This window comes from Panthera tigris, chromosome A1 (assembly GCF_018350195.1).
Source record: "Panthera tigris isolate Pti1 chromosome A1, P.tigris_Pti1_mat1.1, whole genome shotgun sequence".
NCBI lineage: Eukaryota > Metazoa > Chordata > Mammalia > Carnivora > Felidae > Panthera > Panthera tigris.
The window spans coordinates 19,634,592-19,659,796 of NC_056660.1; the positions used below are offsets into that span (position 1 = coordinate 19,634,592).

The 25,205-nt window shown below is 42.3% G+C and overlaps 1 protein-coding gene across 7 annotated transcripts in view; it reads right to left on the reverse strand.

The window, feature by feature from the left end:
- Positions 1-25,205, reverse strand: part of WDFY2 (WD repeat and FYVE domain containing 2) — a 179,029-nt gene that overhangs the window by 138,036 nt on the left and 15,788 nt on the right. Inside the window, exons 2-4 of one of the 7 annotated variants that reach the window (XM_042963349.1) lie at positions 6,840-6,918; positions 4,328-4,537; positions 541-847 (exon numbers count right to left, since the gene is read on the reverse strand). The exons of 2 other annotated variants lie outside the window; for them this stretch is intronic. In XM_042963349.1, coding sequence (XP_042819283.1) covers positions 734-847; positions 4,328-4,537; positions 6,840-6,918 — 403 coding nt within the window. In that variant the 3' untranslated portion in view covers positions 541-733. Of the gene's footprint in view, positions 1-540; positions 857-4,327; positions 4,538-6,839; positions 6,919-25,205 lie in introns of those variants that run through there. 4 more of the 7 variants (XM_042963284.1, XM_042963067.1, XM_042963213.1 and 1 more) reach the window with 4 other exon arrangements.

The window sequence follows — 25,205 nt, forward strand, 5'->3', positions numbered from 1 at the left end:
CACTTCAAAGACGGGTCTTGAAAGGAGTATTAGGGGACAGAGGGAGCACCGTCATTTAATTATGTCTCTTTATTCTGTTTCTTTTATCTTAAAAGCTTAGGGGACGGGAGGAGACAGTGAAGAAATTACATCTATAGATTTAAAAAAAAAAAAGGGATCCAACCCTTAAAAAAGAGCTGCCTGTAACGACTGTCCGTTGTGGAAAAGACAAACATGAGATTGATTGAGAGGACAGGAACCACAAAATATCCAGAATTTCTAGAGGGAATGAGAAAAAGCTGGAAATAAGGCCATTTCCAAATGTTGACAGGATATGCATTCCTACAGGTCTGTACTGTGTAAACACACACACACGCACACACACACACACACACACACAAATATATCAACTTCTACAACAAAGGCAAATCACAGGTGACTACTAAAAATGGGTGAAGTTGATGAAAGCAGGCTAGGTCCGAGGACCCAGAGCAGGTCCCGCAGGACCAACCAAGAGGATCCTTGGCTTTGCACGGGATGAAAATCAAATGTGAGCCAAAAGGAAGTGAGAGCAGGGTTTACTGAAGACAGAGCAGATACAGAAGGAGCCTGTGGGAGATTCGGAAAGGAAAAAGGGCACGAGTCTCTGCTTGGGGTCTGGAGTTTTTATTGAGGGTGCTGCTCTGGTGCATGTATCTCTCAGGCATCCAGGAACTGGCCGAACAGGGACGGGGGCTCAGGTGTCTTCCATAAGTCACTTATGCCCTGGAGCCAGGGGTCTTGCTGTCAAGGTGTCTGGAGTCAGTGGTCTTAAAAAGCATTCATGAGACGACCTCTCTTGGACACTCCTTAGATGTTCTCTATTGTTCTGGAAAGACTCCAAAGAAATCATTAACTCCTTTACACGGTGGACATACATGATGGTGTGTGTAAAGTGGGGGTGCAGGTCCTAGGAAGAAGAGAAGCCGGGAAAGAAGTAAAGGGAAAAAACCCAGCTTTTTCTTTCATGGGGTCCCTTCCATTTCCCTATCTCAAAGAGATTTAAAAAACCATTGCACTCTTAGGCAGGATTCCAGGAGCTTGAATCAACTCAATGAATCCTGCTAACAACTCCTATGAATTAGGTGCTATGATCATGCCCATTTTAGAGATGAGGAAGGCAGGGCTTTCCTGTCATTCTCCCTGCTCCTCCTCCAGCCTCCCTTTCATCTTCCTAATAGAGGGCTTGGTACGTTGCCCACTATCTGTTTTAGCCAGTACTGCCCTGGTTTATGTCTGTCATTCTGGCCTAGGCGGTAACAACACCCACTTTCACTTCTTTTTTTTAATTGTAGGAAGAAAAAACACCTAACATGAAACTTACCATCTTAACCATTTTCAAATTTACCTTTACTTTTAAAAGGGTCCTAGTTTAGACCATAAATTATCTGATCAGCCTTGTCTACTTTAACTTCTCTACGGTAACTCTTTACTTACCTGCCTCCCTGACGGAACTGTGAGCCTTTGGAGAACAAAACTCCAGCAGAGTGCCAGGCACAGTGAGTAAATGTTTAATAACTGAACAAATGAATAAAGATGTTATTCTAAAATCCCTCCTTGGTTAATGTTCATTTTACAGAGGGAGTCGGCCCTCTACCAGGTTCAGAATTTGAAACGTGTAAATTATTCCTTACGTATCTGAGACACATAATGTAGCTAGAGAAAGTGCCAGTGGTCTACAGAACGTTGTAAATGTGTGTTGCTGCACAAAAGAACAGTCATTTACCCACCAGTGGGCCGCCACAGGAGACAGTGGCTGCAAGAAAATGTGTGTGGGCTTATAAATATTTGGACAGATTCACAAGCCTGGAATAAAGAACAATAATAAAAAAACAAAAAGGGTCTCAAAACAAAGACAAGAAAGTCAAGTGCTCCACTTAAACACTCTTTTAAAATTCAAATATTATCTTTGGGGATGCGAAGCTCTGCACTGTCAGCATATGGCCTCCTGCAGTGAATCACAGCACAAACATATTCTGAGTTAATCCTGTACCTTTGTGAAGAGGGAAATAAGGACCTCCAATTTCAGTAGAATTTCATAAACCTAAAACGCAGTATTTAATGTGAAGCTAAACAACCCATCCTTCCCTCCCTCCAACCCTCTTCCTCTTTCTCCCCCGCCCCACACACATATACAATGTTCTCTCTCTCTCTCTCTCTGTCTGTCTCTCTGTCTCTCTGTCTCTCTCTCTCACACACACACATACACACACACACACACACACACACACACACACACACACAATGTTCTACATCAAGTTAAACTGAACAAAAAGATAAAAACAAAATTGAGAAAAAGAGGATAGAGTGTGGTTTTTATTGATTTAAAAACAGAAAATCCCACTACATGACTAACAGTTTTATCAACATCATAATACTGAAGTTCTGTTCGGTGTTTTTAACCTGCACCCAAATTTTTAAGTCACTGGTACCACTTGACCGCTTCGGAACCAATCTAATCTCTGTATTTCTCCAGATGGCAACTGTCACTTGGGCCCGAGGAACCCAAAAGGACCAATCTGGCCAGCCATCACATTGCATACTTTAAAACTCACTCAGAATTGAGGCGGCTGCCACTCTGTTCTTTGTAACTCTAAGATGTGAAGGCCAAAAGATATCTTCGATTCAGTATAGTCTTAATTGCTTTAAAGTCTGCTGTTTCCCAGGTGAACAAGGTCCCTTAATTCTTACAGATGTAATGAAGAGAGTATTTTTGAGCTAGTAGTATACTTGCATTGAACATGACCAGCCCTCAAGCTCTCAAAGGTATCTGTTCGCCTGGGCAAGGCTTCTGTGCTTCTGTTCCGGCAGAAATGTAAGAAGGGAGGATGGGATGAGAGGAGAGAGACATGATTTTGCAGCAGGAATCGCATGCTTTACCCAGAGAAAACATTTTTTTCTAAATCACTTCAACTTTAGTAACACAGGGAAGCCAACAGGACTTGATCATCACGTTTTATACACGAGGAAAGTTCTAACACGAGGGAAGGGAAGTTCTAACCCAACGGGATGAGGAAAAGGGGACAGGGCCTGGTCCAGAGGGAAGTGGGAAAAGAGGAAAGTCAGAGTCAGGAGAGGAAGTGGGGGAGGTGTGTCCTATCCCCCCCTCTTGAAAGGTGTGCTCACAGGGTGAAAGAAGGAAGGCCTCTGCCATGCTTCCAGTTTAGGATTCTGGGCACAGACTGCCTTGTGGGCCATACCACATCGATTTGGTCTGGTCAGTCACATCCAAGTAAACTGTGCTACAGCAAAGTCAGACAGAGCAACGGCTGGAGTTTATCATTTACCTCTGCAGCCCTGACTTGTCTGTTTCCACGAGCCCCAGAAAATCCTGCCTGAATAGGGTGAGACAGAAATGAGCAGTTGCAGATGGGGTGGGCTGGACAGAGGGTCACGGGAGTGCCCGGTGAGGGGCGACGTGACGCCTCTACAAAGACTGTAGGGGACCAGATCACTAGGCCAAGAGCTGGCTGAAGGATATGGCAGAGGCCCAGAGGGGAAGCATGCCCGTAAGAGCCAAAGTGAAGCGGAGCCTGCCAGGAGCACGACCAGGCATGACCGAGCATGACAAGCAAAACAGGAGTTCGGCAGCAAGAGCTTTCGGCGGCCGGCTCCAGGGAGGGACGCCCTTGCTCAGCCACCTCCAGTCCAGGCAGCTGCTCCACGGCAGAGCCACGAGGGACCCGGAGGTTACCAGGTGGGTTTACAGATCCCATCCACTCCCCAGCCCACCCCTCCCCTTCACCCAGATGCCACCTTAGCGAGGTCCGCGGAGGAAAAGGAAATCCAAGAACCAGAGCACCTGACATGGGTAAAAGTGAGCATCTACCTAAAGACTACTTAAAGTTGTTGCATCAGACTAATTTCACTGGATTAAGCCATATTTAAGCTGCTTCCCCCATCGACTTCCATACTGGGAAGGGGCTTGTGAGGAAGGTCAGCCCAAATGATTCAAAAATAAGGAATCATTCTCTCCCCCTGCGGGTCCCGTAAGTCACCACTGTTTCTTCTCGCCCTTACCTCTGAGTGCCCACAACACGAGGCAGAGCGAGGAAAACAGTCCCCAGTCCCACTGGAGGGACCTCAGTCCCATTACTTAATTGTGGAAGAACACCTTCTGGAGTTCTTCTTTATTTGCCTGTTGGGAAAGGCAGAAGAAGGCCCAACACGGTTGAGAAAGAAAAGAAAGCCACAGAAAGAAAATGAGGCATGATTTTTTTCATACTTGGAGCTCTGCAGCTCACCCTTACGGTACGTTTTTTAGAGAAGCAAAATGCATCACATATTTTGTTCACTTCTCTAGCCTTACCAGAGGTGGATAAGCCCCAGCAATCCTGTGACCGCTGCCTGACCAAAGGTCTGTGGCGCTGCTCACTCCCTCCTCAAGGCACCCTCTTCCGGCGTTCACAATGGCGACAGGCAGGGAGGCGGCACCCCAAGCCTTCATGCTTTGGCTCTGGCAAGCCTCCCATCTTCTACAACTGTGATGTTCTGTGTTCAGGGGAATTCCAGCAACATTCTGTGAGAAGGGGGATTGGTCACGGGCTGACGCCGTCTGCTAACAGTTGAAGGTTTGGGGCACGTCATGAGCCAGAGCAGCAGGCACGTTCCCTTTATACAAGGTAAACAGGCTGCACGCACTCTACCACAGGAGACCCTTCCCACGTCCACTGATGATTTCGAGATCCAATCATTAATTGTAAATCATAAAATTCTCCCGGTTAGAGACCAGCTGGTGCATCTGGACCGAGTCCGCCCATTAAACCCTCCATCCACCTCCACAGGCATTCATACAACTAACATTAATGACACACACTGTGCAATCCCACAGTGATACACAGTAGAACGAGATACGGTCCCTGCCCTCAAGAAGCTCAGAAGCTGGTAGCCAAGACGGATTTGCTATTAAAGCAGCATCCTGCCAACTCCTAGTTTATCATCGCTATCACCAGTACTAGAGTCAGAGACTGGAAGTCCATTAGCCGAAAGCAAACTTCTAGTAACGAGGTAACACGTGTCCTAGCACATGCTAGCACACGGAGTGCAAGAAAACGTCCACCATCTCCCCTGTACTCTCTTTACTGACGCTCTTAAGGAAGTGCTGTCAAAACGCAGCACTACCCAGGTGACCCAAGGATAGCAAGACAAACTTCTGTGAAATGTGTAGAGTGCTTATCGCTCGTACTTGAGGGGCAGCCCAAATTTTGGCAATAAGGTGTATTTCGACACCAGCCAGGGTCTGACCATTCTCCTCAGAGGAGTTTGATTTCCACAGCCAGGCCAAGGCTGCTGAATGACTATAGGCAGGTGAAATTCACGGTAAATAGACCAGCACAAGTAGCTTCGTCTTTTCTAATCAAGCTTCTTTAAGTAGTGCAAAGACTTAGGAGCGTTTCCTTTTTTTTTTTTTAATTTTTTTTTTTTAACGTTTATTTATTTTTGAGACAGAGAGAGACAGAGCATGAACGGGGGAGGGTCAGAGAGAGAGGGAGACACAGAATCTGAAACAGGCTCCAGGCTCTGAGCAGTCAGCACAGAGCCCGACGCGGGGCTGGGACTCACGGACCGCGAGATCATGACCTGAGCTGAAGTCGGACGCCCAACCGACTGAGCCACCCAGGCGCCCCTTAAGAGCGTTTTCTATCTACCAGCTAGAGAAGTAAGAAAAATAAAACCAATAAATCACACACATTAGCTTGGAAATTTAAGGCCTGGAATATCAGCCTACTTCTCAAATAAATCAGGCTGTGGACACATTTTTTTGAAATTTCTGGAGATTCAACCCACCATTTTATTTAAAGTGACAGGAGAGATTTTTCTACTTCCCTCCCCCAAGATCCTGGGAGAAAGATTTGTCTGTCTTGATCCATCCCAAAGAACTTATGGATGTAAAACGTCTGCTCATGTATGAGATGACAGGATGGAAAAGAGCTGAGTCCTTCTGGGAAGTAAAAATAAAATCATCCGAGGGAATGGGGGACCTGGGTGGGTCAGTTGGTTGAACTCACGGTTCCTGACTTCGAGCCCCGTGTCGGGCTCTGTGCTGACAGCTCGGAGCCTGGAGCCTGCTTTGGATTCTGTGTCTCCCTCTCTCTCTGCCTCTCCCCTACTCTCACTCTCTGTCTCTCTCAAAAAAAAAAAGAATAAACGTTAAAAAATTTTTTTTAAATGATTGAGGGAATTAAGGGGAAAGGAAAGAAAGATCAGAGGGAGGAGGAAGAGAGCAACTTTGCTCTATACTACACGACGGGTATCACAATAAAGAAAGAACTCTGCACTTGGACTTTGTGTGCACAGAGGACTGCCAAAAAGACTCCTTTCTGTTGATGGAACATACCTTTCGTGTCAGCCAAACCCGAACAAACATAGCTAAGAGTTACTGCTGTAAATACACCCGTTGGGGTGCCTGGGTGGCTCAGTCGGTTAAGCGTCCGACTTCGGCTCAGGTCATAATCTCACGGTACATGGGTTCGAGCCCCATGTCAGGCTCTGTGCTGACAGCTTGGAGCCTGGAGCCTGCCTCAGATTCTGTGTCTCCCTCTCTGCCCCTCCCCTGCTCACACTCTTTCTCTCTCTCTCAAAAATAAATAAAAACGTCTAAAAAACATTTTAAAATACACCCCTGATAGCTACCATAAATAGGAATTTTTTATTAAATAGATGAAAACCTCATTATTTTGGTATGTTTTATAAAAATATACCAAAAGCCCTGCAGGAATTTCCTTTCTAATAAACCCTTTCTTTATAGATATACTTAGAATAAACAATTGGGGGTGAGGGGATTTTCAAAATACGTAAGAAACATTTTTGTAAAATCTTACCTTAAAAAGAGCTACACACAGACAAATCTCTTCCACTTCTACAGGTATAATACAGTGACGTGAACTCGATGAATGCCTGCTGATTCAATAAATATGAAAATCATTTCATACAGATTTCTTAAGAAATTCATCTAGTTGAGCAGAAATTATTCTCACTGTAAAAATGAAAACGCTTGTAACACTGTTCACTATGTGCCAGGCACTGTTCAAGAAGCTCATCTCACAGTGCTCCTTTGAAGTGCTACGATATATCCATTACGGTGCTTACAAATACTAGGGATTCTCCTCCTTCCAAGCACATGGTAGAATGACACCTTGACGCCTCCTAGCCTCCTTAAATTCAGGCACGACCAGGGGACTTGCTTTAACTAACAAAAGTATAAGTGGAAATGACGTGTGTCACTTCTGGGAAGAAGTCTTTTTTTTGAGAGAGAGAGAGAGAGCGAGCCAGCGTGGGGCTCCATTCCACAACCCTAGCATCATAATCTGAGCTGAAGTCGAGTCAGACGCTCAACCGATGGAGCCACTCTGGCGCCCCAAGAAGTCTTTGAAAGCCAGTGCAGGCTCCGCCGAGCCCCTTTCCGCCACGGTGAGCGGCGATCCCCAAGTTGGTGCGGCCTCTCCTGGCCACCAGCTCTGTTAGCACAGCCCACGCACGACTCTCAAGAGTCATGAACCAGGAGAGAGAAATAAACCTTGGTGATGTAAACCTCCAAAATGTGGAGGCTGTCTGTTATTACATTATAATCTAGCCTATCCTGACTCGGACAAGTGGTTGAAAAAACAGCCTTTCTTTCCCAATCGTCGGTCATTTGGACTGCTAATCTAGGTGGTTTTCTTCTTACACATTATTTGTTCCTCCATCACTCCCAGAAAACAAGTCATAAAAATCATTATTTGCATTTTAGCATTTTTACAGAATCAGAAACGTATATATTCTTTTTTTAAATTCTGCTTTTAAAAAAGATGTTAGCAATTTTTTTTTATTTGTTAAAGTCTATTTATATTTTAGAGACAGAGTGCAAGCAGGGTTGGGATAGAGAGAGGGAGACCCAGAATCTGAAGCAGGCTCCAGGCTCTGAGCTGTCAGCACAGAGCCCGATGCGGGGCTCAAACTCAGGAACCGTGAGATCACGATCTGAGCTGAAGTCGGACACTTAACCAACTGAGCCACCCAGGTGCCCCTTAATTGTTTTTAATGTTTATTTACTTTTGAGAGAGAGAAAGAGAGAGTACAAGCAGAGGAGGGGCAGAGAGAGAGGGAGACACAGAGTCTGAAGCAGGCTCCAGGCTCTGAGGGGTCAGCACAGAGCCTGATGCGGGGCTCAAACTCATGAACCGTGAGATCGTGACCTGAGCTGAAGTCGCGATACAACCAACTGAGCCACCCAGGCACCCCAGTCATTAGCAATTTTTAAAAAAAGCAATTCATCCTTGCAAAACACACACACACACACACACACACACACACACACACACACGTAATTTGCCCTTGCATAAGATTCAAATAATATCTATGTATAAAAAGTGAAAAATCATCACATCTCTTACCCCAATTCTTTCATATGCATAGATCCACTTTTTAAAAGGGAGAGATGTCACAAAAATAATATACATATTAGTTTGCAACTTGACAACTTAATAGTCCACAGACAGCTTTCCAGTTAACAACTGCATTGTGTAACTATAACATAATTTATTTCACCACATCCCTACTGATGGACATTTGGCTGATTACACATTTTTATTTAACGGCAAGGCTACAATAAACATCCTTGTAAAATCATACTAATATTTCTGTAAAATTTATCCCAAGAAATGTACCTGCTGAGTCAAAGGGTATGAACATTTTGCATTTTGACAGGTATTGCCAAACTGCCCTCCAAAATGATGGTACTGGGGCACCCAGCTGGCTCAGTTGGTAGAGCACGTGACTCTTGATCTCAGGGTCACGATTTCAAGCCCCATGCTGGACGTAGAGTCTACTTAAAAAAAAAAAAAATGATGGTATCAATTCATACCAATAGTATATGAAAGTGCCTTTTCTCCCTAGGTCTTACAAAACTGGATATTATCAAGTTTTGGAAATATCTATCCAGCTGAGATTTTTTAAAATGGTGCTTCAATGTTTAATTTGTATTGCTTTTATTATTCTTTTCCAGCTTGTTTTCACTACCTGTACATTTTCCGCAGAGAAATGTGTGCCTAGCCATGTTTTTTTAATAGGGTTATGTTTTTATTATTTATTTGTAGAGGCTTTTTTATCTATTACAAATATTAAGAACTTAAATCTATGTTGGAAATATTTTCTACAAGTCTTCATTTATGAATGCTGGGGTCCAACACATAGATTTTTTAAAATTGTTATGTTTAAATTTGTCAAAATTTCCCATTATAATATCTGGGTTTCAAGAAAAAGTCCTTTGAATTCATTCCAAGCTTAATAGGTTGACTGTGAGAACATTTCCACAAAGAATACAATTAAGCCCATTTTTTTGGCTCTTCAAATCCACCCTGAACTTACTTTATTCTTCAAAGCAACCAGCACAGCATCCAGTATGCAATTTTTCGATAAATATTCCTTTATTTTGTCCTCCCGAGTTCCATGAGTTCAGAGACAACAGACACACAATTCTTTCCAAAATACGTCCCATCAGAACTCCAGTTGTGTTCAGGGTGACCACACGCCCTGCCGAAACAACCATGTTTCCCAGCCTTGTGTACGGCGAGGGGTGGTAGTATGACACAGTTCTGGTTAAGGAGATGTAAGCGGAAGTCACCAGACTGAGCTTCCAGGAAGCTCCTTGGAAGAGAACAGGAGCAGCCGGTTCTGCCTTTTGCCATCTGCCCTCCCCCTTCTTCCTGCCTGGAAGGCAGATGCAATGCTGGCTGGAGGGCAGCCATCTTGAGATTTCAAAGTGACAAGATCACTAAGGTCTTTGATGGTTTTGGCCAATCCTGTTATGCCCACCTCTGTACTTCTCATTAGAAGAGGAAAATAACCCCTTTACTCGTGTGAGACATTAATGAGTCAGGTTTTCCATTAATTGCAGCAGAATATAATATCTAGACTATATGTCGTGGTTCACCCAACATCTTCGCACAGATTTTTAAATATTCTTTCCATTTTTGTGGCTTGAGATGGTCCCTTGAACAGAAGTTATGCTGGTTTGAAGGGCAAGTTCTCCATTCACAGACACATTAATTTAAAGAGGAGAAATCAAATCATTAAGCACTTCAAATGGAAATCCAAGTGCCCCCTAAGGAGAAGTCAGTAATCAGCAACATATGGTGTCACCTGTGTTAATCCTGGCATTAAATCACCCTTATCAGGACACCGCACAGCTCATTTCAGTTGTGAAGTAAAATCTCCAGGATAAAAGACATTTTAAAGAAAAAAAAAAAATCACACCATTAGAGGGCTTTTTAATAATTACACAAGACGGAACGGGTTTGTGTTTTTTTTTTTGCCGTTAATCAATTCCCAAGAATTTAGGCTCACTTTTATTTTTATTTGTTTTCAAGATTTTTTTTTAATGCTTATTTATTTTTGAAAGGGAGTGTGCAAGTGGGGAAAAGGCAGAGAGGGGAGACAGAAGATCTGAAGTGAATTCCGTGCTGACAGGCTGACAGCAGCAAGCCCGATGTGGGGCTTGAACTCATGAACTGTGAGATCATGACCTAAGCCGAAGTCAGCTGCTCAACCAACAGAGCCACCCAGGTGCCCCGGATCGCTTTTAGTTTTAAATGAAATTAAGAATTAAGAAAATATTCCAGTAGGTACCCAGTGAAAGCCCCACCACTGGATTCCCCTGGATCAGGGAGAAGAAGAACTAACTGAGGGAATTGTTTAAACACTCTGTTACCGGGAAGTAGTCTTGAAATGCTGGTCCGATTTTAATCCTCTCACTTCAGCTAGCCGGACCTCCAAGCCTGAAGAAGGAGAAAAGGGGCCGAGGGAAGGCAGATTCCACCCCCAATAGCGGTCCTCTCCAGTACAGCAGTCATTTCAACTGGGCAAAGAAGAGGTGGGGGCCATAAACAGTAATCATCTCAGATGACTGGGCGCTAGGCTCAGTCATCTTTGCCACTTCCTCTTATCAGCCACCACTGCTTCCACCAAGAATAACTGTCTTCTATAAAATGCCCAACCCTCCCCCAGCAGGTATCTTTTTCATGACATTCAATATTTTTTTAAAATTTTTTCTTTAATGTTTATTTATTTTAGAGAGAGAGAGAGAGAGAGAGTGTGAGTGGGGAAGGAGCAGAGAGAGAGGGAGACACAGAATCTAAAGCAAGCTCCAGGCTCTGAGCTGTCAGCACATGGCCTGACACGGGGCTTGAACTCACGAACCGTGAGATCATGACCTAAGCCGAAGTCGGACGCCTAACTGGCTGAGCCACCCAGGTGCCCCCAGCATTCAGTATTTTTAATTAAATTCTTCAACTATGAATAAACTCCCTTACTCACTGTCCAGGACCACTGTCCCGGTCTGCCTCTGTAATAAGAAGCAATGTACCACCTACTACTGGTCACAGTCTCTTCACAGTCTATTATAAGGGGGAGGAGGGAGGAAGATGAAAAGAAAAAGGGGTAGAATGTAGAGAGAAAGTCAACAAAGAATGGCAGTGGAAAGAAAATCATGTACGCGATCAACCATAAGCTTTCATATTAGCAAATGTCAGCTTCTGAAGTCAGACATACAGCCCCTTCTCCCATTCAGTTCAACCGGTTGGTCAGTTACCATCTTAATTCTTTTATAAGTGAGCCTTATCACCTCTCAACATTTAACAAATTTTTGAGATATACATCCACAAACTTAGGCAGAGTTCAACAAACTTCTTGAAATGTATATTCAAAAAACAATTTTAAGAGTGACTTTAATTGTGAAAGGGGCACCTGGGTCAGTTAAGCATCCAGCTCTTGATTTCGGCTCAGGTCATGATCTCAAATTGAGCCCCACTGTCGGGCTCCACGCTGAGCAGGGAGTCTGCTTGGGATTCTGTCTGTCCCTCTCTCTCTGCCCCTCCCCCATGCAAGCACCGTCTCTCTCTCAAAACAGAATAAATATTTTAAAAATTACCGTTAATCTGTCAAGTTTTCATTTATGTCAGCCAAGTTAACAAAAGTAGGTAACCTAAGAATTCCAAAGCCGTATTTGTTACAGGTAAGTAATCACCAAATAATTAGGAGGAACTGTCTAGAATATATTTCAAACACAAATAATTGGTAATCCAGTTCCCTCCCAAGAAGAGAGACAGGGATGTTTATAGAGAAACTACACTGCGGAACAGGTAAGGATCAGAATACGTGTTTTAATTCTCCTGACTTCAATAGTGAGTTCACCCTGCAGCGATGATAATTTTAGAGCTCCAAGTCTCAGTCTCCTTGCCTATAAAATGGCAATAATGATACCAATTATTAGTTAGCATGCCTTCAGTAGGAATAAGGAAAACTTACTCTCTGGTAACAAGAAGGCAGCCCTACGGGAGCTGGAGAGCTGGTTCTTCCCATCTTTTTCTCCCACTACAGAGCCAGCATCCAGCTTATTTTTAGGGTCCCTTTTTTCCTTATTGTCACAAGACTGCTGTAGCAGCTCCAGGTGATCAAGTCCAGTCATGGCAAAAAGCAGCAGAAAAACAGGGGTTGTCTCTTTCTTGCACACCCCTTTCAAAAAGGAAGGGAACTTTTCCCACACATGCCCTTACCTCTTATATCACTAGCCTGAACTGGGTCACATGTGTATTCCTAAACTGGTCCCTAGCAAAAGGAATGAACTTACTGTAACAGGCTTAGACTAACTGGGATTTAATCCTGAGTTATGTGACGTAGGGGTGGACACCTGAACAAAACTGGGGTTCAACCAGCCAGAAAAAATAGACAACTGGGCAGATAATCAGCAGAGTCAGGAACCCCTTACTTCACAGTACTGTAGCAACATTCAAACGATAAAATGTGAAAAATCTGTAAAGTATAAAATGCTTTACACAGATGTAGGAGATTATTATTTACTCAAGAAGAATGTTGTGTACTGAGGAAACATAGTTCCCCCGGATCTTTTTTTTTTTTTTTTGTTCCCCAAAATCTTTATGAAGAAATAGATTCACTGAAAATAAAGGATATCCTTTTAAAAAAAAATCTCAGCATAGCAAACTATAATGACCACCATTCAAACAATAATAATAAAATGTGAGGTTATGAACTACTATGAATATATGCGTTTTTCATATATATGCAGATTGGTAAATATCAAGCACCAGCAATGGGTTTTACAGGCAATACATACTTCCATCCTATATTCAACAAATATTTTCTGAGCATCTACTAGCATGTATTATTCCAAACACTGGGGATACTGTAGAGAACAAGGTCAAATCCCTGCCTTGTTGGTGCCTATATAACCACACTTAACTGCATATAACTACTTTTGAAGAGAAACATTCTTAATCACCAACATATGCTGAAATCAAGTTATCAGAATACATGTGATTTTAAATTAATTATAATAAATTTGATTTTGGTTAATTCTAATTTCCTACACCACCCCAAAATAAAATCATGAATCTGGAAAAAAAAAAATTGACAGGTGCCCACCAATAGGAGAAAGGATGTTGCTTTCTTCTCCCAATTCTGGATGAATGCCAAAAAGCAAAACCATGTTTCAGCTATCAGTTCTGAAAATGATATTTGCAAAGGGCTGAGCTAAAATAGCATCAATGTCTATAGTCTAAAAACAATCAAATACACACAAAATGCAAATAATCAGAGAATCCTGAGAACAATCTACATGTTTTCCATGATGCCCATTAAAAGTAAATTTGACATTATACTTTATACGTTTTACACTGTACATTATACTTTGTTTTTGACATTATACAGGAATGTTATAAGTAAATGTTATATTCACACCAATCTTTACCCAGCAAGATAAATGACATTACTGGATGCAAAGAGGGCTTAGTTGCCTTATTTAGAGTTCTATGACACCAAGGAATCACACAAATTAGAAATGGAAATAGGGGCACCTGGGTGGCTCAGTTACTTAAGCGTCTGACATGTGATTTTGGCTCAAGTCATGATCTCATGGTTCGTGGAATTGAGGCCCGGGTTGGGCCCTGCACTGATAGCGTGGAGCCTGCTTGGGATTCTCTCTCCCTCTTTCTCTCTCTAAAAAATAAATAAACTTAAAAAAAAAGAAATGGGAGTGAAATTTGTGTTCTTAAGCAAATATTCATCACCTGTGTTCTAATTAAAAGAATTTTCTCCAGGAATTTCATACAATAAGTATGTACTACTTACGCACATTTATTTGAGGGCGGAGGGCTATATTTCCCAAAGAAATAAGTGTTCAGCAGGGCTTTTTAAAGATCCACTTTACTTAACTCTTTAGAGATATTCACTCAAGGCTGTACCAAATTTTCTCTTTTTATTGAGAAAGATACAGGATTTCCTATTTCTGTTTCCAAGTAGAGGGCACCATGAAAGCCATACTGTTAATCGAGCCACTCCCCCGTTCCCATTAGTATGTGCAACACACAAAGTGGCAACAACCAAATGACAAATTTATTACTCTTCCTTAAACTTTGCTTTTTTTCCTACTTCCCAACTCCCTGAAACTTTGTATCCATACAAATTCCCAATGGAGAGAATCAGATACTTGGCTATTAGGCTAAAGAAAGCCAGATATGTCTGGGGGCAACCTGGAAAACATGATACAACTTTGAATCTGACTCAGAGGACATTCACAGCTGCCACCTGCTTGAGGTAAGGGATGCTCCCTTTCTACCTGCGCATCTGCCGCCCCCACCTCACAGACTAGTCAAATCTTTCTTACAGGAGAAATACGTATTTGCCATTTTTGGTGCCACCCTCTGGGCTTGGGTGTAAGTCAAAAAAAGACAAGAACTACATGTGCCTAGGATTCAATTCCATCTTTGACTAATCAGCTCTGATCAGAAAGGACTCCTTTGGGGAGTCTGCAAGAGAATACACTATGAACCAGACCTTCAGGGCTTGCTCTAAATCAACTTCCCTTAGAATCAATTTAGCTTTTAAAGATGAAGATGGGGTTGCCTAACGCACCATACAATGGATGCATATACTTGACATCTGAGCACACTGAGGCAGTCTCTCTGAGTGAATTTCCAAGGTAACAGACAGATGTCTTTTCAAATACCATTTTTTTCGTTTCATCACTTTCATGATATTCTTCCTATTTTCCTATGTTCTTAAACATAAACTGACATGGTTTCTTTTGCTTGTTTTTTTTTAAATGTTTTATTTATTTTTGAGAGACAGAGCACGAACAGAGACAGAGAGAGAGGGAGACAGACTCCGAGGCAGGCTCCAGGCTCTGAGCTGTCAGCACAGAGCCCGACACAGGGCTCAAACTCAGGAACCATGAGATCATGACCTGAGCCGAAGTTGGATGCTTAATCGATTGAGCCACCCAGACACCCCACGTGGTTTTTTTATGCCTTAATTCTAGATATCCCAGGACCTACAGTCTTACACAAAGGGTTTCTTGTTCTATCACTAAATGTCCCAAACTCTCACTTTGTTTTTAGTTCAGATATCCACTTCCTGTAAGTTTTCTAAGGTCAACTATCAATTCTTAATTTATTATTATAAACATCCTAAGTAGCTCTTTTCACATTCCTAATATTTTGAGGACCAGCTGACCAAGTCTGTTAGAGTTCTGTCCAAACTATTAGCGGCAAATGAAAGTCAGAACACCGTTTACCTCTTGGGGGTTATGATCAGCGAAGGACACACAAGGTCCTTCTGAGGGGCCAACAGCACTAAATGTCTTGACATGGGTTTCTTTTTAATAGTGCACTTAGCTATACATTTATGCTTTATGTGCTTTTCTGTAGATTTCGTAATACAGAACTTTAAAAAAGAGTTAAAATAAAGTATTATATGCAAAGAATTGAAAGGGTAGACACAGTTCCCCACCCCCACTCCAGCATGCACACACGTGGCAACATTCATTCAGGTAGCAATTCAGTTGCTTGCAATTATATTTGTAGATGACAGACAAAGATATTTGCAGAAGCCACTTCGTTCGGCATTGTTTGTAGCAGAGGAAAAGACAGAGAAACAGGAGAAAACAACATCCAAAAAAACCTGGACACAACCTGAATGTTCCCCAAAAGTGTATGTGAAATAAATTATGGTACTGAATGAAATAAATCACTTTATTCTGGTAAGAACATATCCGAGAATACATTTAATTAAATAAGCAAGTTGCAGAACAAAACATGCATGTCTGATATGATCTTATTTGTACAAAAATGAGAGTGAATATGACTATTTCTGAAGAAGTGCAGAGGAAACTATTCACAGGAGTACCCCATACGATATGGGAAGGGTTGATCAAAAATAGGGGATTTTACCTTATACTGTCTGATTCTATTTGAATTCCTAGCCAATAACCATGTTTTTCCTTAAAAGTAAGAAATTTAAATAAAGAAATCTATTATTTCTATTTATAGCTGTAACAAATGACTTCAAACTTAAATGCCTTAAAACAACACAAATATATTCTCCTACGGTTCTGGAGGTTGGAAGACCAAAATGAGTTTTAATTAACGAGCTAAAATCATGGTTTCGGCAAAGCGGAGTCCTTCTGGAGGTCCCAAGGAAGAATCTGTTCCTTGCCTCTTCCAGCTTCTAGAAGCTGCCATTCCTTGACTCCTGGCCACATCTCACCAATCGATCTGTGCCTCATCTCCACAGTGCTTCTCCTCTGACTCTCATCCTCCCGTCTCCCTCTTTTAAAGTTTATTTATTTTGAGACAGACAAGAGACAGCATGAGTGGGTGGGGGGCAGAGAGGGAGACAGAGAATCCCAAGCAGGCTCCACACCAGCAGCACGGAGCCCAACATGGGCTCAAACCCACGAAACCTCGAGATCATGACCTGAGCTGAGACCAAGAGCCAGATGCTTAACCAACTGAACCACCCAGGCACCCCGCCTCCCTCTTTTAAAGATCCTTATGATTACACTGGGCCCACCCCAATAAGCCAGGATAATCTCCCCATCTCAAGATCATTAACTTAATCACATCTGCAAAGTCCCTTTTACCATGTAAGTCCCCCTGCTTGGGGGCCACTGTTGAGCCTACTACAACAAGTATGTGCCAAATTGTTCTTGGAGGATGCTTCCAGGGCCTGAGATGCGGGGGAAGGGGAGTGGGGAAGCACTTTAACTCTTATTCTTCTGTATTATTTTAAATTCTTACATTAAATATGTATTTTTAATTAAAAATCCAATAACCCAATACACATACCATATTTCATCAGCTCTAAGATGCCACTGATCATAAAACACAGAATTTTATGTATGACTAAGAAAGAATGAAAACACTAAGTTATGATATTCATCGCCACATCATGGTAGACAGTTTGCCAAAATACCCTCAGAAATCCTTCCCATCCCAGCACGTCCACCCTTTTGCAATGCGACTTGACTGCTCCTCTCAGCAAGAGGCGGAGTATTTCTCCACTCCTGACTCTGGGCGAGGCCTCGTAACTTGTTCTGGCTGATGGGACATTAGCAACTGTGACTCAGAAGCTGGGAAAGGGCTTGCACACTGGGACTGGCGCTGTCTCCTGATGCTGCCTTTCTGCCATGTGAACAAGTCCAGGCCGGTCGACCAGCCACCAGCCATCTCCTCAAATCCTAGGCAAGGAATGACTGTTGCTGAAAGCCACTAATCCTGACGTCAGAAATACTGAAAGGTGAAAAAAACTGTAACTTCAAGACAATGAAGTATGACGCTGCAGTAAGTTTACTTCAGTATGATATCAGTTATTTAAGCAGGTGTCTGAGGGGTATTTCTAGGAGGAAAGTGTACAAATTAGTAAGCTGAGTTCTTATGCCCCATTTTGACCGCCTAAGGTTACTTTTGCTTATTTTCTGGTTTTCAGCTACATCTTATATAGTTGAAGTCACTGAATAAGTAAACGCTGGCACTATAGGGATACTGCTTTCTGCAGCAGAGTATTAGAGCAAGATAAATGATCTGGCCTGTTCAATGGGAAAGAAACTAACAACCTCTAGAATTAAATGGGGAAAAATGATTACTTTGCCATGCAAGTAGGTACTGTGAATCATAAATTAAAAGTGACAACGCCAGCAAATATCTCTTCATTTTATCCTATAAAGTCTATACTGTTATTTAAAAACTGAAAATACAGTGGCACCATGGGAGTTCTAGCATTTATTACACTTGTTAGTTTTTAATCAAAATGATTCCAAATACAAAAAAGGTTCCAGTCACTTCCCACTACAATACTGCATTTGTAAGCATACTGTGGCCTTCTTGGTTCATATCCCACAGATATAAACACGATATATTTCGTTAAAAAACAAAAAGCCCAAAAACAACAGTGCTATAATCAAAGGTGAATTTTTCTGCTTTAAAATCCAGTTGCTGGATTATTACAATAGCCACCATTTATGGAGTGGTTGTTTCCCAAATAACTAGTTTTAATAATACCTGATCTGGGTGCATCCCTGAAGGTAAACGAGCCACAGAAAGAACAGCTTTACCCCCAGGCAATTTCTTCACCACAGATACAAACAGTTATATAAATTCTTGGATTATTGATTTACTGCACAGTTACTGAGTGCCAGACGCTGTGCTTAAGGGTAAGGACACAAACACCCCACCAAAAAACTAAAAACTAAAATTCAAAAACCTGAACTTTGAACTGGAGGTATCAGCTGAATTAATGCGTTTTCTCACATCTAAAAACTCCTACCATGTGCCAAGAGCTTTACGTACGACTCCTTCCGTCCTTCAATCCTCACAAACATGACACATTTTAAAAATGACTTCCACCTCTCTGAGAGAATAGGCTAGTAAATGCAGGAGCTGGGATTTCATCCAGACAGGTCTATCTGGCTTTCTTTACCACCCAATACCATCTTTTGCTGTCTCTGCTTTGTGCTTTTTGACTGGAAGTGGGAAGAGAAGAGTAAAGGCTTAAAAGTTTAGGAGGAGGAAAGTTAAAAGGAGGAAAGACAAGAGCAAGCTCACAGAGTAGCAACGAGGAAAAAAAGGCATCCATTTGGAAGCGACTTACCGTGATAAAATGTTGAAAAAGCCCTCTTCCTGGTCCCTTGTAAGACATGTAATTATTAGTCCCAAAGAAAACATTTAAAATGTCTCCTACACCTCATGTTTGCTCTCTCAGATGCACCAAATATCCCAGCATCCTCTTAATTGCCCAGTATGGGGTCACCATCCATGCCTTCAACTATTCTAAACTTTGTGAAGTATATTTCTCTAGCAGGCTCTGGGTAATGAGTCCCACAGTATACACAAAAGTAACGCTTTTTAATTTACACCACAATTATTTCCTTGTCATTCTAAATTTCCCACTCGGTGCCCTTTAGCTTTAATAACACATATTTGGTGAAAACTCTCCATGTTTGTACAATCCACATCCACCGTGATTCTCTTGTTATTCGACACTGAAGTTTCACTTTTCAAGGATGGATCCTTAAATAACAAAACTAACATCTACTGAATGTTTACTGCATTTCAGACTCTTTACTAAGTCTGTATATGAATTATATCCCTTAATAAAACCCTTTGAAATAAATTCTAAATTCTATTACCATGCCCAATTAGCACGTATGAAAACAAAGGTCCAGGTAATAGAGAGCCTGTACGTTAATTACACAGTAGCAGAGCCCGTATATGGTGACAGCGAACCCAGGTCTGACTCCAGTGCCCATACTCCCAACCAATGTGTATCCTTATGTGGATGGACAACGGCCAACCCCAGATCCAGAATCCACTCCCCTTTAGAAACTTGGTTAGCATCCATCTCTTTCTGAGATCTTCCCCGAGTAACAGGCCTCACTGCAAGCCTCCCCAGCAGCTTCTCTGATCACACTGCTCATCGTCCTCCCTTTTCATTCTACCCGTTTTCCCTGGGTTCTTGCATCCATTCCCAAGGCTTCAACAACCCCCATTTTTTAGCCTAGGAAACTGAGCCTTAAGTAACTTATCTGTGACCATACAGCTAAGAAACGGGAGAGCAGACTCAAATGTGACACCAGTCCTCGCTCTAACCCCTACACAGTGCTGCCTCCCCAAGCGTAACCTTCCCCAGTAAGCCTGCGGTCCTTCAGTGTGCCCACTGCCAGTGCTTCAGCTCAGGCACCAGCGTCATTTAGTTTAACCTTTAACTAGACCTCCCGCTTCATGCCCGTTTCTCTCCCAAACTGTTCCACAGAAGTTTCTGCGAGGACAGAAACATTCAATAATCTGCCACATGTGGTTCCTGAGGATCTGAAATGCAGCTAGTGCCACGAAGAAAGTTTTCATTTTAATTAATTTAAATTTAAATTTAAATTTAAATTTTTTTTTCAACGTTTTTTATTTATTTTTGGGACAGAGAGAGACAGAGCATGAACAGGGGAGGGGCAGAGAGAGAGGGAGACACAAAATCGGAAACAGGCTCCAGGCTCCGAGCCATCAGCCCAGAGCCTGACGCGGGGCTCGAACTCACGGACCGTGAGATCGTGACCTGGCTGAAGTCGGACGCTCAACCAACTGTGCCACCCAGGCGCCCCTTTAAATTTAAATTTAAATAGTCACATGTGGATAGTGCCTACCATATTGGAAAGCACAGCTCTAAAGGGTCCTCAAGTCTCTCCTGTTCCCAAACCTTGACATTCATAAGGCTCAGCCACATTTCCTCCACCCCTGCGTTCCGGGAAGTTTTCTGCCAGCTCATAATAGACTCCCCTTTCCTTAGGCTTTAGGTGTATCTCTGTTTCATAGCTAAAAGTCAAGACTTTGCGTGATTCCTAGCTACTAAAAGAGTCCCTCCATGTGAATTTTTGTTTGATAGAGGGATTGTTTGATTATAGGGATATGTTCTTCAACATACTCAGGGAAGAAACTTTCAGTGGAGAATGTAAAACAGAAACCTGAGAGGACAAAATGACAACAGCAAGGAGGCAACCCTAATATAGCTGCCTTTTCTAACTGGAAACCTCGTCGGTACGTATTATAAATTGGAGTGCATTATTTTCCAAAGGAATTAGTATTTAGAACGCAAAGGGCAGACTCCAGCCCAGGTCAATATTTTGCTTGCTCTGTAGAGTTTGTAAAAACAGTTTTCGCACTAACTTTATTATTTATTTATTTAATTTTGAGAGAGAGAGTGTGTGCGTGCCATGTGTGCAGTGAACGAGGGAAGGGCATGGAGAGAGGGACAGAGAGAGAATCCCAAGCAGGATCCTCGCTCAGCACCCTTGCACGAACTTTAGAAACTGAAAGATGGCAGGGCACCTGGGTGGCTCAGTCAGTTAAGTGTCCGACTCTCGACTTCAGCTCAGGTCATGATCTCGCAGTTTGTGGGATCGAGCCCCACGTCGAGCTCCACTCAGCGAGGAGCCTGCTTGGGATTCTCTCTCCCCCACTCTTTCAAAATAAAGAAATTAATTTTTTAAAAAAATTAAAGATGTCACAAAAAAATCTGGGTTTGCAGTACTTCCTGAAGAATCCAAGGATCTGGAGACACGGGGCCTGAATTCCCACATGGCAAACATTTGCTGGATCTGAGAAGGTGCTGTCCTCTTTCACGAGGCAAGCACTCCTCACAACCCCGCCACACCCTCTTGATTCACTGACGCGGAGGCCAGACCTACTTACAACTAATTATTCTCAAAGCATGATGCTTCCCTCATTTATGTTACATGCCTTGTGCCTATGGCCATGGGACTTTGTGACCCCTCACGGAGCTTTACAAAAGTATTTCCATCCCCATTATTTCATTTAACTCTCACCACGGTCTTATGAAGAAGGCAGCATTATTCTCTCTGTTTTATAAATTAAGAAGCTGACCCTGAGACAAATGAAGACTAAGTGAGAAAAGCATAATTTCAAGTTAGGCCCTGTAAGTCCTTCTCTCACCCTCTTTATACCATAAGACGTTGCTTGACCGTAGCCCACGAACGATTCCATAATTTAAACTGTGGGAAAATTATTTATATTACAATGTAAAGAAAACATCCTTCGATATCTTGCTCAGAATGTCAGTGAGGAAACGTGGGCAGGTTTGATGACCTGGTTGTTGTAATAAGCCCAACATAAAAGCCATGAGTGTCCCGAGAGAGGTGCTTCCCAACCCCTTACGGCACCCTGACACCTAAAGGTTTTCCCGGCCAGAAGAACGCAGCCCAGGGAGTCCAACTGCCCCAGGCCCTCCCGGGCAGCCCTGGGAGCCGAAGACATCACTACCTCACCACACCTACAATTAAACCCCCACAAGGGTACTTCTGCACCAGATATTCTGAATATAAATATTAACAGAAAACACACTACACATTTAGAAAACATACAGTGGTTCAGCATTTACAAATTCTGCCAGCAGTTCGGTATCCGGCATCTAAATGAGAAGAGCAAATGGATGGTTTCAAATGGTTCTAAGAGGCTGTCAAGAATTGGCAAACTTTCTAATATTTCAGATTAACTGACGAACTTCACGGTGGTCCATGGCCAAAGCACTCATACATTAATCATCAAAGTCCCAGGCCTATATTCATTCGCTTAAGAAACACAGGTCCCCATGCCTGGCTGGCTACGTCGGTAGAGCATGCGACTCTTGATCTCGAGGTTGTGAGTTCAAGCCTCACGTTGGGTAGAGATTACTTACAAATAAAAGATCTTTTAAAAAGAAAGAAAGAAAGAAAGAAAGAAAGAAAGAAAGAAAGAAAGAAAGAAAGAAAGAAAGAAAGAAAGAAAGAAAGAAAGAAAAGGAAGGAAGGAAGAAAAAGAGAAACACATGCACACACACACACACACACACACACACAGGTCCCCACATATAAAGATTTAGATTACAGCATTCAGGCCAATCTGGGAATCTATCCCAAGAGGCAAAGGCAATCCTGTAATATTAGCAGGAAGGACAGAGTTGGGGGGAGGGGAAGAGTTCAAATCAGCTTTGCAGGCTACAAAATTCAAATGGAACCTATCTGGAGACCAAGCTATTCCCAAGCTTAAAGCCAACATTAGTCAAAGCAGTATACGATAGCTCCCCTAGCCAAGGGCCTCCTATGAGCAATCATCTCCCCATATCCAATTTTGTTAAAGTATTGAAAACAAACACCCTATCCTCCCTTGCAGTTAAGTGGTCTTGTGATAGAGTTATGAGCAGATGCCAAGTTGAAAGCCAAAGAGCCATCTTGAGCCATGAGGCCACTATAGGGAAGAAAGCCACATACTGGAGATGGCAGAGCAAGAAAACATAAGGACCACCTATATCCGGATGTTTTGTTATATGAGAAAAATAAGCCTGTACTGGGTGAGGCCTAACTGATAAAGGCCCCATGCAGCCTAAAAGGCCTTCCTCATTCACAGACCCTACTGTCCATCAGTAAATGTGTAGCCCTTTGACAGAAGTCAAAGTCGTATCTATAATGCTGTTTGTTTGGGGTCAACAAGTCTTTTTTTTTTTAGTGTGAAAAGATTAACACAGTAAGTTTAGTTAACATCCAACCTCTTACATAGATACCAAAAAAAAAAAAAAAAAAAAAAAGTTTTTTTTTTCCTGGTGATGAGAACTCTTAGGATTTCCTCTTTTAACAACTTTCACATATACCAGTCACTGTAACCAGTCAATTACAGTCATCGTGCTGTACATTATATCCCTAGGACTTATTTGTCTTATAACTGCAAGTTTAGACCTTTTGACCACCTTCCTCCAATTTCCCCTCTCCCTACTCCGTGCCTCTGATAACCAGAAACCTGATCCCTTTTTCTATGAGTTCAATTTTTTTTCCTGGATTCTACATGTAAGTGATACCATACAGTATTTTCTTCCTCTGACTTACTCACTTAGCATGATGCCATCAAAGTCCATCCGGCAGATGTCCTTTTTCATGGCTGAGTAATATTCTACTGTATACAAACACCTTCTTTATTCATCCATTGGTGAACACTTAGGCTGTTTCTGTAACTTGGCTATTGTAAGTAATGCTGTGATGAATATGGGGGTGCAGGTACCTTTTCAACATAGTATTTTTGTTTGCTTTGGATATGTTCCCAGAAGTGGAATTGCTAAATTATATGGTAGTACAATTTTTAGTTTTTTGAGGAAACCTCCATCCTGTTTTCCACAGTGGCTGCACCAATTTACAATTCTACCAACGGAGCACAAGGGTTTCATTTTCTCCTTATTCTTGCCAAGCATTCATTATCTTTTGTCTTTTTGATGATGGCCATTCTAACAGGCATACGGTAATATCTCAATACATTTTTGATCTGCATTTCCCTGGTGATTAGTGATGTTGAGCAACTTTTAATGCACCTGTGAGCCATTCACATATCTTCTTTGGAATAACGTCTCTTCAGGTCCTTCGTCCATTTTTTAATTGGGTGATTTCTTTCACACCTACAATTTTGGCATATTTTGGAATACCAACACTCAAAGCGGTAAAGAAGGGCATCATAAGGACATAAAAGGACATCTACCCTCTTTTCTTCTTATCTGTGTTATCATGTGTTGACTAGTTAGTTGATTTGCTAGCTTTTCCTCTGAAAAACCAAATTCAGCCTTTTGTGATCTCCATGGAGGTTGGTCCCTCTACCCCCCTACTGAGGCCTCTGAGAGGTGGCATAGCACATTGAGGCTAAACAGAAGGGTTGTAGAGTTCCACGATGCAAGGGCACATCCTCACCCTGCCTCTTCCTGGCAGCATCTGTTCCCTCCTCTCTCAAATGAGAGTAAAATACCGGCTTCATAAAATCACCTTGAGGACTAAACAAGAAAAGGCACATACAGGGCTTAACACAGTGCCTGGCACATGGCATGGACTCAATGAATGTCAGCTATTACTAACTACTATTAATATTCTTGAGGCTTTCCAGCCTTCTCCCTGAAATGGAATACATACTGTGCCCATATGTGCTTAATGTCATTTTTCAAATTTCAGTTTGTTAAAAATATAATGAAATATGTATGTAAGTTCATCCATCAGGGGGGAAAAAAAACTTTCCTTTAGCATGTGTTTCGATTTGGCGTTTAGAAAATATGGTTACCATATGGGGTCTGCTCACTGGAGCTAAAATTTGTCACTATAATAATGGCTTTTGCTCAGCAAACATTCATAGTGAGTACCTACCCATTCTCCACCTTATATCCACTACAAGAAAATAGCAGTCAACATGTCGAATCAGCAAAGGAAGCAATGAGGAGAAAACGGTGCCAGGTGCCATATGAGCAGATTTCAAAGAAAGTCAGGCAATGAAGATCATGAGAAAAGCACGTCGGTGTTCCTTATTCTGCTGCTACCAGAGCAACTACCAACACCACACCAAGCTACAAGGGCA